The 13,882-nt window shown below is 37.9% G+C and overlaps 3 protein-coding genes across 3 annotated transcripts; 2 read left to right on the top strand and 1 right to left on the bottom strand.

Moving 5' to 3' along the window:
• The first annotated feature begins 360 nt into the window (after positions 1-360).
• Positions 361-2,323, top strand: LOC150034127 (uncharacterized). Its single transcript, XM_090317241.1, has 4 exons — positions 361-820; positions 868-1,143; positions 1,752-1,863; positions 1,951-2,323. The coding sequence occupies exons 1-4, from the start codon at positions 361-363 to the stop codon at positions 2,321-2,323; spliced, it is 1,221 nt and encodes a 406-aa protein (XP_090173367.1).
• A 2,940-nt stretch (positions 2,324-5,263) lies between these two features.
• Positions 5,264-10,069, top strand: LOC120085659 (serine/threonine-protein kinase BSK1-like). Its single transcript, XM_039041784.2, has 9 exons — positions 5,264-6,137; positions 6,256-6,391; positions 6,725-6,858; positions 7,183-7,288; positions 7,717-7,802; positions 8,449-8,637; positions 9,145-9,309; positions 9,396-9,509; positions 9,637-10,069. The coding sequence occupies exons 1-9, from the start codon at positions 5,802-5,804 to the stop codon at positions 9,889-9,891; spliced, it is 1,521 nt and encodes a 506-aa protein (XP_038897712.1). The 5' UTR covers positions 5,264-5,801; the 3' UTR covers positions 9,892-10,069.
• On the bottom strand, positions 10,014-13,181 carry VAR1 (FtsH extracellular protease family). Its single transcript, XM_039041783.2, has 5 exons — positions 11,620-13,181; positions 11,157-11,403; positions 10,867-11,050; positions 10,416-10,587; positions 10,014-10,336 (listed from the first exon to the last, which is right to left on the bottom strand). The coding sequence occupies exons 1-5, from the start codon at positions 12,940-12,942 to the stop codon at positions 10,115-10,117; spliced, it is 2,148 nt and encodes a 715-aa protein (XP_038897711.1). The 5' UTR covers positions 12,943-13,181; the 3' UTR covers positions 10,014-10,114.
• Between the last annotated feature and the right edge of the window lie 701 nt (positions 13,182-13,882).

A 13,882-nucleotide genomic window follows, 5' to 3' on the forward strand; every position in this document is an offset into this window, starting at 1 on the left:
GCTGTTGGGCGTTAGTAGATCGCTTGGAGGGTTCCGCTACATTGAGTTCCGAAGATTGAAGATTGTCTTCAACTGGTATGGAACTCTCTCTCTTGTTATTTTTTTGTTCATAACATGCCGATAATTGGTGTTTGTTTGCATAACTGTTCATATGAATGTATATGTTTATATTTCGGTCACTGTGAGATCGGAGCAATCTGAACACGCTCATGGAACTCTTCGTTAATAGATCCTTCAATTGTATCTAGTGATAGGGTACATATTGGTGCTGTGTATGCATCTAATCACGTGAATGATAGGCAAAACTTGTGGACCCAGTTGATTTATGTGTGTGCCTCGTAACAACTTCCTGGAGTTGTTATGGGTGATTTTAATGCTATTCGTAATAGTTCGGAGGATCTTGGTGGTTGCCCTAGCTTGAGGGAGATGGAGGAGTTTGATGAGGCGTTGTTGGAGATGGATCTGATTAAGATGGGTGTGATAGGTAACTGGTTTACTTGGACTAGTAAAGTTCAGGGGAATGGTATCTTGCGTCGATTGGATCGCTGCTTTACTAATGAGGCCTGGAAGGTGCCTTTTTCGTATTCGAAGGTTAAGGTTGGGCAGTGGGGGATTTCTGATCATAGCCCTCTTCTGGATTCTACAGGAGAGACGAGCAGTAAGCCGCCTCCTACGTTTCGCTATTCTACTCATTGGGTGGAGGCAGATGGTTTTATTGATACTATCATGTCAGTATGGAGAAGTTCTGGGGATGTGTCCCCTATGGTTAGCTTTGTCCGAAATTTGAAGGCAATGAAGCGGGTTTTATGTGCCTCGTTTGGTAGGCGTATCTCTGTGTTATCTGATGAGGTATGAGTTGTTAGGCAGGTTATGGAGGTTGCTCAGGCCAAGTTGGAGAGGGATGCTTTCTCGAGTCGGTATGTACGGAGGCGGCTCGGACCACTGAGGTGTTCTGGTCAGTGGCTAGATTAGAGGAGACGTCGCTCCAGCAGAAGGCTAAGGTGAGGTGGCTGGCGGCGTTCTTTCATCGTTGTGTTCGCTCTCACTGCAGTTGCAGTGGTTTATTCTTAGGTTTTGATGTTGGGGGGATTCGCCAAACGGTGCATGGCAGGGTTTCGAGAGTGGCAGTGGATTTCTTTCATGGTAGTTTGGGGCCTCAGCGTATAGGGTATAGGGATCTTACTGCCTAGATTGGGATAGTGTGTAGTTCAGCTGGTCCGCGGAGTTGGTGGAGGTGCTTAGTCGCCAAGTGATTTGGGATGAGATTTAGAAGGCTTTATTCTTGATGAAGTCTTGGAAGGCTCATGGGTCTTATGGGTTTTCGGTGGATTTTTATAAAGCTACTTGGAGTGTGGTAGGGGATGATTTCTGTGATGCTCTTATGAACTTTTTTTAGTCATGTTATCTGCCTGGTAGAGTTAACTCTACTACTATTACTCTTATCCCAAAGAGGCGGGGAGTTGATCATATGGAGGACTTTCGTCCTATTTCTTTTTGCAATATTGTGTATAAGTTTATCTCGAGGGTCCTAGCTAAGAGATTGCGGTTATGGATGCCTTCTTTCATTAATGGTAACTAGTCTGCGTTTGTTCCTAGTAGGTCGATTTTTTATAACATTTTATTGTGTCAAAAGCTTGTGGGGGGCTATAAGGTAAGCAGAGGGAAGTCGCGTTGTGTGTTGAAGATTGACCTTCAGAAGGCCTATAATTCGGTCAATTGGGATTTTCTGGTTGGTGTGTTGCTTGCTATAGGTACGCTCATTCAGTTTGTTAGTTGGGTGAGGGCTTGTGTTACTTTGCCTACATTCTCTGTGATGATTAATGGTTTTCTTGAGGGGGTTTTCCCTAGTAGGAAAGGGTTAAGGTAGGGGGATCCGTTATCTCCATTTTTGTTTGTGATGGTGATGGAGGTCCTATCCAGGTTGTTGAATAAGCCTTCTGTGTGGTTTAGGTTCCATGAACAGTGTGAGCGTGTAGGATTGACTCATTTGGCTTTTGCAAATGATTTAATGGTTTTCTGTGCAGCTGTGAGGGGTTCTTTAGAGTTTGTGAGGCAGGTTCTGGCAGAGTTTGTAGAGCTATCTGGGTTAGTTGCAAATGTTGGAAAGAGTTCCATGTTTGTTGCGGGTGTGGAGTCTGGTGAGGCGGAGGAGCTTGCTGCTTTTATGGGATTCTCTTTTAGTTCACTGCCTGTTAAGTATCTGGGGTTACCTTTATTGGCTAGTCGGTTGAGGGTTATGGATTGTGTGCCTTTGATACAGAGGATTACAGCTCGTATTAAAAGTTGGGCGGCTCGATCCCTCTCTTTTGCTAGGAGGTTGTGACAGTTCTTTCAGGTGTTTTAGTGTTGCATCTTCGTGTTGCCTACGTGCGTAACTCATGAGGTTGATCGCCTGTTGCGTAATTATTTATGGAAGGGCAGTGCGAAGAGTCGGGGTGGTGTATGGGTGGCGTGGGATGAGGTGTGCTTGCCAAAAATTGGGGGGGTTGGGTGTGAAACATGTGGCTTCATGGAATCAAGCTGCTATTATGAAGCTGCTTTGGCTTCTTTTAATTAAATCGGGCTCATTATGGGTGGCGTGGGTGGAGGCATATATTTTGCATGGGCGGTCTTTGTGGGTTGTTCAGTGTGAGGTTGGGAGGTCTTGGTGCTTGAGTGCTACCTTGCGTTGTAGGGATAGATTCAAGCATCTGATTCATTTGATGGTGGGCAATGGAAGGTCATGTTTTGTTTGGTGGGATCCTTGGCTGCCAGGGGGTGCAATTATGGATTCATATGGGTCTACGATGGTCTATGATGTAGAGAGTAGTATGGAGGCAATGTCAGAGTTTATGGATGGTGAGGGAGGTTGAAGGTGGCCTATAGTGTCATGGGAGTTGCTTGAGATCTGGGGTCTTATTCAGGCAGTGAAGCCTAGGGTGAGGGGGGAGGATTATTGGGTTTGGGTGTCGGGTGTTAGTGGTCAGTTTTCTATCGTTAGTACGTGGGAGAGTTTGCGCCCTCGTCGTCCTAGAGTGTCTTAGGCAGGTCTTTTATGGTTTGAGGGTGGTAGTCCGCGTCACTCACTCTATGCGTGGTTAGCTGTGAAGGACAAGTTAGGCACGTGGGATTGGTTGAGGAGTTGGGGTGTGTTGTCAGGGGGGGTGTGGAGTCGCAGGATCATCTATTTTTTTAGTGTGGGTTTGGGAGAGAGATGTAGTCAGGTGTGTTATGTCAGTTGGGTTCGACTCAACGAGTGGTGGGTTAGGTTATCAAGTTGAGTTGGTTATGCCAAGTGGGGTCAGGTAAGGAGGTGCGTAGTAATCTGTTCCGTGTCTTCTAGTGTGCTTCCATCTACTACATTTGGCAGGAGCATAATTGCCGGCTTCATGGGGGTAGATTAAGGACGATGTATGCTATGTTTCACCTTATGATCTCTAGGGTTTGTTTTCGTGTTGCTTCCTAGGGGGTTGATCTTCTCGATCTTATCTAGTGCGTTTACGGATGTTTTTCCTCTTTTTGTACTTGTCGTTCTTCTTTGTTTAGCTGTTGGCCCCAGGTGGTGAGGTTTTGTTTCCTTTTCTCTATTTTCTCCCAGATGGATGGTGTTATTTTGCATTTGTTTTGGCTTTGTTTCGGCCGAGTCTTGTCTTTGCTTGTACTTTTTTGCTTTGATTCCTTGATCCCGGGTTATAAGTTACCCCTTACTATTGTATAATAATATCACTTATTCTAAAAAAAATAAATAAATAAAAACAAAAAAATAAAGACTAGGAGTGAGAGTGAGTATTTATTAAAAAAAAAAAAAATAGATGTTAAAAGTATAAATCTTATAATTTATGGACCAAACTGAAACAAAACTCAAATCTCAATGATAAAATTATAACATTTTGAAATTTAGGACTAGAAGTGTAAAATCTTGAAATTTAAAAACTAAATAGAAACTATTTTGAGTGGATGTCAAACTAAACAAAATATAGATTGATAACTAATAAAATTTAAATATGTAGCACGAGAATATTTTAGAGAGAAAAAAAAAAAAAAAAAGAAATAGGTTGTTGCAAGTATAGCCATCAGAATTTAGGCCAAAATTATTAGTAGATATAATATACTAGACTTTGTTATATTTGCAATTCTTTTAAAATATTGCTACACTTGATTATGAGTCTTGAAAATGCTATTACAATTTTAAAAAAAAAAAATAAAAAGAAGAATGTCAAACATACATTATCTCATTTTTTAAGTGCAACATTATCGTTTAGAATATGATTTTAATTGTACTAAAAAATAATACGATTTTAATTCACTTGGGGGATTAAAATTAAAAATACCATTTTAATATTGAATTCCATTATGCACATGGAAAATGAATACTATTATCTGTCCAAAAGAGGGAAAAAACTAATATTAAATTCTTAACATATTTTAGACATTTTTTCCTATTGAGTTGTCACTAACAGTTGGGGTTCTTCAATTGACTACCATAACATAATCAGTGTTAACATATAAATTTTCAACCAAAAATCATGAATTTAGCCTCAGAAAGTTAGAATTTTAGTAAAAAATCTCATAAATAGTTCATATTCTTACTTTTAAATCAAAGGAGTGTAACTTTCTCTAAATCATGGAGACCACCTTATAAATTCATTTCACATTTTTAATATTTTTTTATAAAAATATAAATTAATGATCAATATACCTAATGTGGAAATATGTATTAAAAATCTTAATGAGGGATTAAATTTTTTTTAACCCAATTATTATAAGATGTGTTATATCAACTAAAAGGTTGGAAGTTTGAATCACTCACCCATGTTGGACTAGTAAAAAAAAAAAAAAATTCTTTTTTCTTACAATAAAAAACAACTGAAAAAGAGTAAATCAATAGTGATAATACTAGATAATTAAAGAAGATATTTCTTAATTCAAATTTCATTTAATAGAAAGTAGCGCATGGCTAAATTGTAGATAATAAAACATAGAAACTAGTAGTTGTCAAACAAAATGGTTACTATCATTTTTTAAAATTGGTTAAGAGTTCAAATGTTTCTTTAGAAAATATGAGTACTATGGGTAAGAAATTGTGAGAAAACAAACACAATTATTACAAAGATAAAATAGTCAGTAAAAAGAGTCTAAACTTTTTTTAGTTTTGATAACACGTGGAATGGAAAAATCAAATTTCTAATTCAGAGGTTGATAATATAAGAGAGACTAATTATGGTATTAAGAAAAATGTGTAAATTGTTACGAAGGAGCCTAAGTATTAGATGGAATGGAAATAGATATTCCAAGGTGTTGCAAAGATATTAAGTTAATGATGAAGAAGAAGAAAGGAAAGGAAAGGAAAGGGAGAGATGGAGAGAGAGAAATTAGTTTAATTAAAAGGCAAGAAGTAGTTGTTTTAATGGCAATGTTTGTTGAAGGAATTATGAACAAACAGAATATGAATTACACGTTGTGGCGCGAGAAATCAAAGGGATGTTATAACAAATGTTTGCATAATTATCTCTTACGACAGCTCATTTGTAGAAGAAACCAGAATACCAAGTCTCTGTAATCCGCTGGAAGACTCGATCGAACACAAAGAAGACAACGACGACGGCAATGTGAAGAAGACATGGAAGCTGCAAATTAACTTTGATTATCTATCATTCTCACAAACCCACAACCTGTGTTCCGTGGAAATTCCATTTCAGAAAGCCTATCTCAAGAGATTCTCTCCTCTGCCGGCTTCTGCTTCTGGTTTTGATTTCTGAATCCAATTTTCCGCTTCCAATTCCAGGAACATAGAGTTGATCAATCAAGTTCTAGTTATTATTATGGGCTGTTGCCAATCCTCGTTACTTAAACTGAAAAAACCTTCAGCCGATGTTACTGGGGAAGATAATAATCCTCAAGACCCGAAGATTCACCACCATCAGAATGGAGTAGATGCCTCGCCGGCGGATGAATGCGTGCCGTCGTTTGTGGAGTTTACCTTCGCTGACCTCAAGCTGGCGACTAACAACTTCTGCTCTGATTACATTGTATCGGAAAGTAGTGACAAATCTCCTAATGTCGTTTATAAAGGGCGTCTTCAGAAAGAGAACAATCAATGCTGTGTTGCGGTTAAAAAATTTACCAAAGCTGCGTGGCCGAATCGCAAACAGTTCGCTGTACGTATATCTGTTCATTTTGTTTTGTCGATTTCTCGGATTCTGATTTTCATCATTGTGTATCCTAGGTTTTGAAATTGTCATTCGAATTTGTTGTTATTATTGAATTCTTATTCAGGAGGAAGCCTCTGGTGTGGGGAAATTGAGAAACAAAAGACTCGCTAATTTAATCGGCTACTGCTGCGAGGGCGATGAAAGGCTGCTTGTTGCGGAGTATATGCCTAATTGCACTCTTGCAAAGCATTTGTTCCACTGTAAGTCGTTTCAATTCGTTCGTGATTGAAGATGTCTGGAATTTATCATATCAAAAGCAATCGAGTTCTTCTTCCTCTTCTACGTCGTTGTCTGCTTCTTTTTTATGATTTAGATGTTTAATCTGCCTATGGACGGCCTAGAACTGCCATGGAAGGGAAGCTGTCGATGATTCACTATAGTTTCAATCTGTTGATTGCTTTCTATTTTCGTTTCTTTTTCTTGAAAACTTCATCTAGTGAGATTCTGCATATTGATCCTTGCAAATTTTATATGCAGTGCATTATTTTGTTTTCAAGTAAAACTTAAAGTCAGTTTTACAATTTCCTTGACAGGGGAGAAACAAACCATTGAGTGGGCAATGCGTTTAAGAGTTGCTCTATACATTGCTGAAGCATTAGAATATTGTAGTCAGGCAGAACGTCCATTATACCACGACTTGAATGCAGATAGGGTTCTATTTGACGAGGTACACCTACCCCTTTCACCCTTTTTTGGCAAAAAAAAAACGAGAATAATTTCCTTGATATGTATGATAAGAATTGAGAGAAAACATGTGATCTTCTTTTACAAATGCCCATTTTTTCTAAATTATAGAAGAGGTTGTTACAATGTGGCAGATAATTTTTCACCGTTGGATATAGTGAGAAGTATGAGATTGCAAATTATTGAAAATATGTCCAATGATTATTATGAAACAGCCACATTGCAGCAGTCTCATTATAAAAATTCCTAGTGAATGGATCCTTTGTATCATATTGTATTATTGTGGTGATTCATAGAGGTTTTGCAGAATGGTGATCCTCGGCTATCATGTTTTGGATTGATGAAAAACAGCATGGACGGGAAAAGTTACAGTACTAATTTGGCTTATACACCTCCAGAGTATTTAAGAGATGGTACCTGAATATCATCTACTTTTTATTATAAAATTTAATTTCTTCTTTCATTTACATAAGGAGCATATCTTTATGATATCCGTACGAAACTTTATAGGAAACCTACAAAATTGCATATTAGAACTTTATAATTTTCAAATATATGATTATTCATTCAATCTCCCTTGACGATGATTTAACTCTAGATTGTGATAGCATGGACTATCTCTATATATGATCAAATTCATATTAAGACTTGTTAGAACACGTGATTATCATCTTCTCCTGCATCTAGAAACCTTCATACTGAATCTTAGTGTATGAAGGAAAAAAGAATGAGCAGTAAGATCCTTATGAATGTCCCTTAGACATTATAGCAAGAACATAACCGTATTTATTCCCATTTGTTTTGGATTGTATCACTGTCATAATTGTTTACTTTTTTTCAGGAACTGTAATTCCTGAAAGCGTTATTTATAGCTTTGGGACAATCCTTTTAGACCTTCTTAGTGGAAAGCATGTCCCTCCAAATCAAGTAAGTACTTTATAAATATTTTATGAGTGTCACTAGCAACTAATTTTCTTAGGTTACATTATATAGGAATGTCAAGTGAACTCAATAAGTGGAATATCATTTAGGAAAGCTTCAAATTTCTTATTTTTCTTTAATTATAGAGCAGGCATTCTGGAATTTGATTTTCTGCCATTCTTAAAATGCATGTGAAAGTTCCTCGTTAGTTTATTATATTATTATGCCAAAAGGCTTTGTTGACTTATTTGGTTTGACTTTACTCGACGCTGATGTAAAATTCTTTCAGAGGCATAAACGTTTCTTTTTCTACTCAACTCTTCCATCACCTCATGTCATAAACTACCCTTTTTTCTTTGAAGTGGGGATATATTATTGGTTTTGATAACTTTTTTTTTTTGGGAAAGAGATACCTATGTTTTTGTTCTTCTAAAAGTAAGTTTGTTCGTTATTGATTCATTTGTTTAATATGTATTTTCGTAATGTTTTTAAAATCTTAATCAAAGTTTTAAAAACTAAAATAATAGTTTCCAAAAATATGCTTTTTGTTCTTAATATCTCAATTATCAACTTATAGGACCGAATTTACTTATTGTTTAGGGGAAGAATTCGTTTATATTTTTTTCAATTATTTTTCTCGACTTGCATGCAGGCACTTGATATGATAGGAGGTAAAAACATTACGCTGCTGATGGATTCACATTTAGAGGGGAAATTTTCAACTGAAGAGGCGACATTAGTATTTGAGCTCGCTTCACAGTGCTTGCAATATGAACCTCAGGATCGACCGAGTATTAGAGAACTTGTTGCAGCACTCGTCCCACTGCAAAATAAATCTGATGTAAGTGGTTCCTTTTCTATCTTGTGGACCTCTTGTGGTGCTTGATTAAATATTATGATGTTTATCTTTGTATTTGCTTTTATGAGATTAATGATTTATGGTTTAATCATACAAAAATAGTCACAATTAGTTATTGAAGGAATATAATCCAAGCTGCTCCTCTGATATGAGCGTCGATTGTTTTACATATCTGGGTGTCGATCTAAATTCTTCAAAGTTAAATGTCTAATCCCCAACTTAAAATGCTCCAAACCCTGATTCATGTTTATTTTGGAGATTTTTCTTGCTTCCATATATTTTGGCTTGTTCTTCCTGAAAACGTCAAAATATTCCAATTATCACAACTAAGGAAAACTGCCTTACGCTCATCCAAAACTTATGCTGGTTTCCCAATCCGTTTAGCTCCCTTGGAGTTGCTTGGTAAAGAATCCGCATGAATCCTCAGGACATTCTTTTAATTCAGTCAATAGTCAGCATTCTAACTTCTAACATGTTCAATTCTTATAGATTCCATCATATGAAATGATGGGTATCGCAAAACATGAGGAAATACCGTTGCCGCCACAAGAACCTCTCTCTGCAATGGGGGATGCTTGTTTTCGAGTGGACCTTACAGCCATTCATCAGCTTTTGCTCGTTTCACACTATAAAGATGATGACGGATCCTGTGAAGTAAACCATCGTATAACTTTCTCTTCTTTTAGATAGTTGATCGTTATTAAATGCTAAAAGTTTCATCTCCATCTGGATTCATACAGCTTTCCTTCCAAGAATGGACGCAACAGATTAGAGATATGTTGGAGGCCCGCAAGCGAGGCGACATGGCATTTCGAGATAAAGATTTTATAGGTGCAATTGATGGCTATACTACGGTAAGCTATATTTCTTGATGATGTATTATGAACATTTTCCCAAAACCTAAGAAAACAGAACATCCGGATGATTATATTGAGCTACTCTGCTCGAGATTGACCTATTTATTTATGGTATAATGTGCAGTTCATTGATGTGGGCAATATACTTTCTCCAACAGTATATGCAAGAAGAAGTATTTGTTATCTGCTGTGTGAAAAACCCGATGCTGCACTTAGAGATGCTATGCAAGCACAATTGGTTCATCCTGAATGGCCCATTGCATTTTACTTGCAAGCTGTTGCCCTTGTTAAGCTTGGAATGCACAAGGATGCAGCTGATATGTTGAATGAGGCATCAACATTAGAGAAGAAAAGGCATAGAGGTGGCAGAGGGTATTAACAATTCACTTCTTTTCAAATTCTTTGGTGTATTTTTTTTCCCCCATCTTCTTCTTCTTCTAAGTTGTAACAAATCAATTGGGGTCGATGTCAGGCAAAACGGCATACCATGGGATCTGTAAGTTATCAATCAAGTAGTATGTAATTTTGTGAAATCAAGGAAATGATTAGTTGTTTCATCTGTGTATTTAACATTTATAATACAATTCCGTGTCGACATGTTTCTATGCAACATATAACTCAGCTTTTCCATCGATGAAAAGGCTCATGAACTCTTCCCCGTCCACAGTTTCCTTCTCGATAAGAAGTTGCGCTAGCTTATGAAGAATGTCGATGTGGGTTGTGATAATTTGCTTAGCCCTTGAATATGCTTTCTCTACCAACTCCCTAACCTCTGCATCCACAACATCTGCAGTTGCCATAGAGTAATCTTTCTGGGATGACATCTGAAAGTTAAAACACATTCGTTAGAAGTCTGTCTGTCAAACTATGAAACCTGAATTGTATGACATTATTAGAGCATACCTGTTGACCTAAGAAGGGATTTCCGCCCGGTCCACCAATTGCAATTTGTCCGATCTTTTTACTGAATCCAAACCTCTCAACCATTTGTCTTGCCACCCGAGAGACTTGCATGAAGTCGTTCGATGCGCCCGTTGTCACGTTGTCTTCTCCAAATATCACCTCCTCGGCCACCCTACATTAGCCAATTTAACGCAAATTAAGCATCATATAAGCTCTATATAACTCTTAACACTACAACAATTTTGAAAAAAGAAAAAGAAAAAGAAAAAAAAAAAAAAAAAACTTTCGATTGGCTAAGAACACTATTTGCTACTTCAAAAAGTCCGGTTGGAGTAAGGAATGATCAAAGCGATACTTGTAAAAGTTATCATACATAAAAGACTGTCAAGTAATCGGGCCAGACAATCAAATATTAGGGTCATCTAAAGGATGAAATTTGAATGATGTATACCTTCCTCCAAGGGCAACAGCCATTTGATTCTCCAGGTAGCTTCTGCTATACAATCCAGATTCGAGTCTCTCTTCGCTTGGAGCAAAAAAGGTAAGTCCACCAGCTTGGCCACGGGGAATGATTGATATCTTTGCCACGGGATCGTATTCTGGCATCAAAGCACCAACAAGAGCATGCCCAGCCTCTGCATTTGGAAAAGAAAATGAACTGTTAATACAATTGCAAAATCAAATAATGAAAGAAATTGAAGTTCACAGAATAATGGTTAAGCTTAACATATTCTAATATACCATGGTAAGCAACTAATTTCTTCTTCTCATCCGAGACAACAGCATTCTTCTTTTCTGGCCCTGCGATTATCCTCTCAAGAGCATCTGAAATCTCATCTTTGCTAATTTCCTTAAGATCGCGCCGGGCTGCAAGAATGGCTGCTTCATTCATCAAGTTTTGCAAATCAGCTCCTGTAAAACCAGGGGTTCTCCTAGCTATCTTTTCGAAGTCGACATCTTTAGCAAGAGCCTTCCCTCTTGAGTGCACCTGCAAGAATGTAGAGAACTTAAAACATAAACAGAAAAAGAATACAACAGATGTTCTAAACACATTACATTAACACATCAAAATCCTAAATGTGCTTCCTTTGAATCTGTTTCTAAGGTTGAAAAAGCCTTAAAATCAAGTATAACAACAGCTCAAACCAAGAAGCCATTACAATTTCTTGGAACTTAAGACAACAAGAGTCTCAAATGTACAAACCTGAAGAATCTTGACTCTCCCGGCAACATCGGGACGGTCGACGGTAACTTGTCTATCAAACCTTCCGGGCCTTAACAATGCTGAATCAAGAACATCTGGTCTGTTAGTAGCAGCCAACACAATCACACCAGAATTACCAGAAAACCCATCCATCTCAGTCAATAGCTGATTGATTGTTTGCTCTCTCTCATCATTTCCACCTCCAAGACCTGCCCCTCTCTGTCTCCCAACAGCATCAATCTCATCAATGAACACAATGCAAGGAGCTTTGGACTTGGCTTTGTCAAACAAGTCCCGCACTCTTGAAGCACCCACACCAACAAACAATTCTACAAACTCTGAGGCAGCACAGGAGAAGAATGGCACACCAGCTTCACCGGCCACGGCACGAGCCAGAAGAGTTTTTCCAGTACCGGGCGGTCCGACAAGGAGACACCCTTTTGGGATTTTAGCTCCAAGAGCTGTGTATTTATCAGGGTTTTTCAAGAAATCAACCACTTCTTGCAATTCAAGCTTGGCTTGGTCAGCTCCAGCAACATCAGCGAAGGTCACACCAGTTTCAGGCACTTCTTGGAACTTGGATTTCGATCTTCCAAAATCCATCGGTCCACCCAGTCCACCAGGACCGCCAGGGCCGCCCTGGGCACGGCGGAAGAGGAAGAACAATCCAGCAAAAGCCAAAAAGGGGAACAACAAATTACCAATAAAATTGAATAACCCATTACCAGTATCGCCTTCAGACACCGAAATATCAACACCATTCATAGCAAGAATGTCGATGAGATCAGGGTCATTTGGAACTATCACAGTAGCACGACGGCCATCAATGGCAGTAAGCTGAAGCGCAGAGCCATCTTTACTAAACCTAACTCGTTCCACCTTCCCTTTCTTCACCGCATTCAAGAATTCACTGTATCGCCATTGACTACCTTCGGGAAGGTCCGAAACCGATTGAGATTGGGGTTTGGGAGCAGTAAGAAGAAGGTTCTGGGAGAAGGGCGAGGAAGTAGAAGTACTGGGACTAACCGCCTGAGCTTCAATTACCGGCGGAGGCGGCGGAGGGCTAACGTCATCCACTGCCAGAGCTTGTGGCGCAATCGAAGAGAAGACAAGAGCAGCCAAAGTAGCTTGCGATGGAATGGATTTGTTGGGTTCGAAATTGGGTTTCTCACTAAGAACGCTTCGGGTAAGAGCAAATTTTCTCTTGGAAAAGGAAGGCAAATGCGTGGTCGATCTGGTGGTTTTGGGGGTGGGAGGAGAGATTAAGGTATTAGTTCCGATGAAGGTTGAAGATAGAAGGAGATTAGTGGCGGAGGAAGCCATAACTCCGGCGAGAATTTCAGTGGATTGCTTGAAATTCAATGAGTTGAAAGGGGAATGAAATGAAAGGATGAATAAATAAAGAGAAAAAAATCGAAGAGAATCAGAGAAATCGCATCCACTTTTTGTGTTCTTAGTTTGATAATGTGAAGGGGGAAATGGGAATGGCGATGGGTGGGTTTCATCTTTGAATCCGCGCCATAGATTCAAGAAGTGTTAGCGTCTCATCCACGTGTCTGATTAAACTCCAATTACGTTTTTATTTTCCATTTAAACTATTTTTCTCCTTTTTTTCTTCTATGAAATATCTTTCGTGGCATCCTAAGAATGTCACAATATTTTATGTGTTTTCTATTTTTTATTTATCAAATTACGAACGTTGTTGAAATTCCATGATTAAACCGATGGTAACCTAACTCTAATTATCTACATCCTCTTCTTTAAGTACAAACAAAAAAATAAAAATAATTATTTAAAAAAATATTTACCACGTGTCAAAATTTGCAAGGAGCACCCAAATTTCATTTTTAAAGCAATGGTAATTAATTTTATTTAGTAGATTCAGTCCAAAAACTGTACTAATTATTGGAATGAGAATTACCATCAAACATTAGAAATGTAAAATTATTACCAAGAAAATTCTCATCTGTAACATCCTGATTTATTTTGTAATTAAGCTTTATTTTTTTTATGTTCACTACTCGGATAAATTATATAAGATTTATGTTTTTAGCTAAGCTAAAATATAATTTAATTATTTGAAATTAATTGAATTTTTATTTTGGCTTGCATTTGGAGATTTGATTATCTATGGATATAATTAAATTTGTTTGTTGGAGTTTTTAAAAGAAATATATATATATAAGTATATATATTTTTAAAAAGTATTAGGGAATTTGTTTTTTAAAGGGAAAAGGAAAAGGTTTAAGCTTTTATATTTATA

This window comes from Benincasa hispida, chromosome 9, assembly GCF_027475165.1.
Source record: "Benincasa hispida cultivar pf3 chromosome 9, pf3_genome.v1.1, whole genome shotgun sequence".
In the NCBI taxonomy this organism is placed as follows: domain Eukaryota; kingdom Viridiplantae; phylum Streptophyta; class Magnoliopsida; order Cucurbitales; family Cucurbitaceae; genus Benincasa; species Benincasa hispida.

Coding starts and splice junctions, on each gene's coding strand:
- LOC150034127 (XM_090317241.1), top strand. CDS start 361: ATGGGTGATTTTAATGCTATTCGTAATAGTTCGGAGGATCTTGGTGGT. Junction 821..867: donor GGTTTTATGTGCCTCGTTTG/GTAGGCGTATCT, acceptor GTTGTTAGGCAG/GTTATGGAGGTTGCTCAGGC. Junction 1,864..1,950: donor CCTAGTAGGAAAGGGTTAAG/GTAGGGGGATCC, acceptor TGTGTGGTTTAG/GTTCCATGAACAGTGTGAGC.
- LOC120085659 (XM_039041784.2), top strand. CDS start 5,802: ATGGGCTGTTGCCAATCCTCGTTACTTAAACTGAAAAAACCTTCAGCC. Junction 8,638..9,144: donor CACTGCAAAATAAATCTGAT/GTAAGTGGTTCC, acceptor CAATTCTTATAG/ATTCCATCATATGAAATGAT. Junction 9,310..9,395: donor ATGATGACGGATCCTGTGAA/GTAAACCATCGT, acceptor GGATTCATACAG/CTTTCCTTCCAAGAATGGAC.
- VAR1 (XM_039041783.2), bottom strand. CDS start 12,942: ATGGCTTCCTCCGCCACTAATCTCCTTCTATCTTCAACCTTCATCGGA. Junction 11,404..11,619: donor GGAGAGTCAAGATTCTTCAG/GTTTGTACATTT, acceptor ACATTCTTGCAG/GTGCACTCAAGAGGGAAGGC. Junction 10,337..10,415: donor ATCCCTTCTTAGGTCAACAG/GTATGCTCTAAT, acceptor TTTAACTTTCAG/ATGTCATCCCAGAAAGATTA.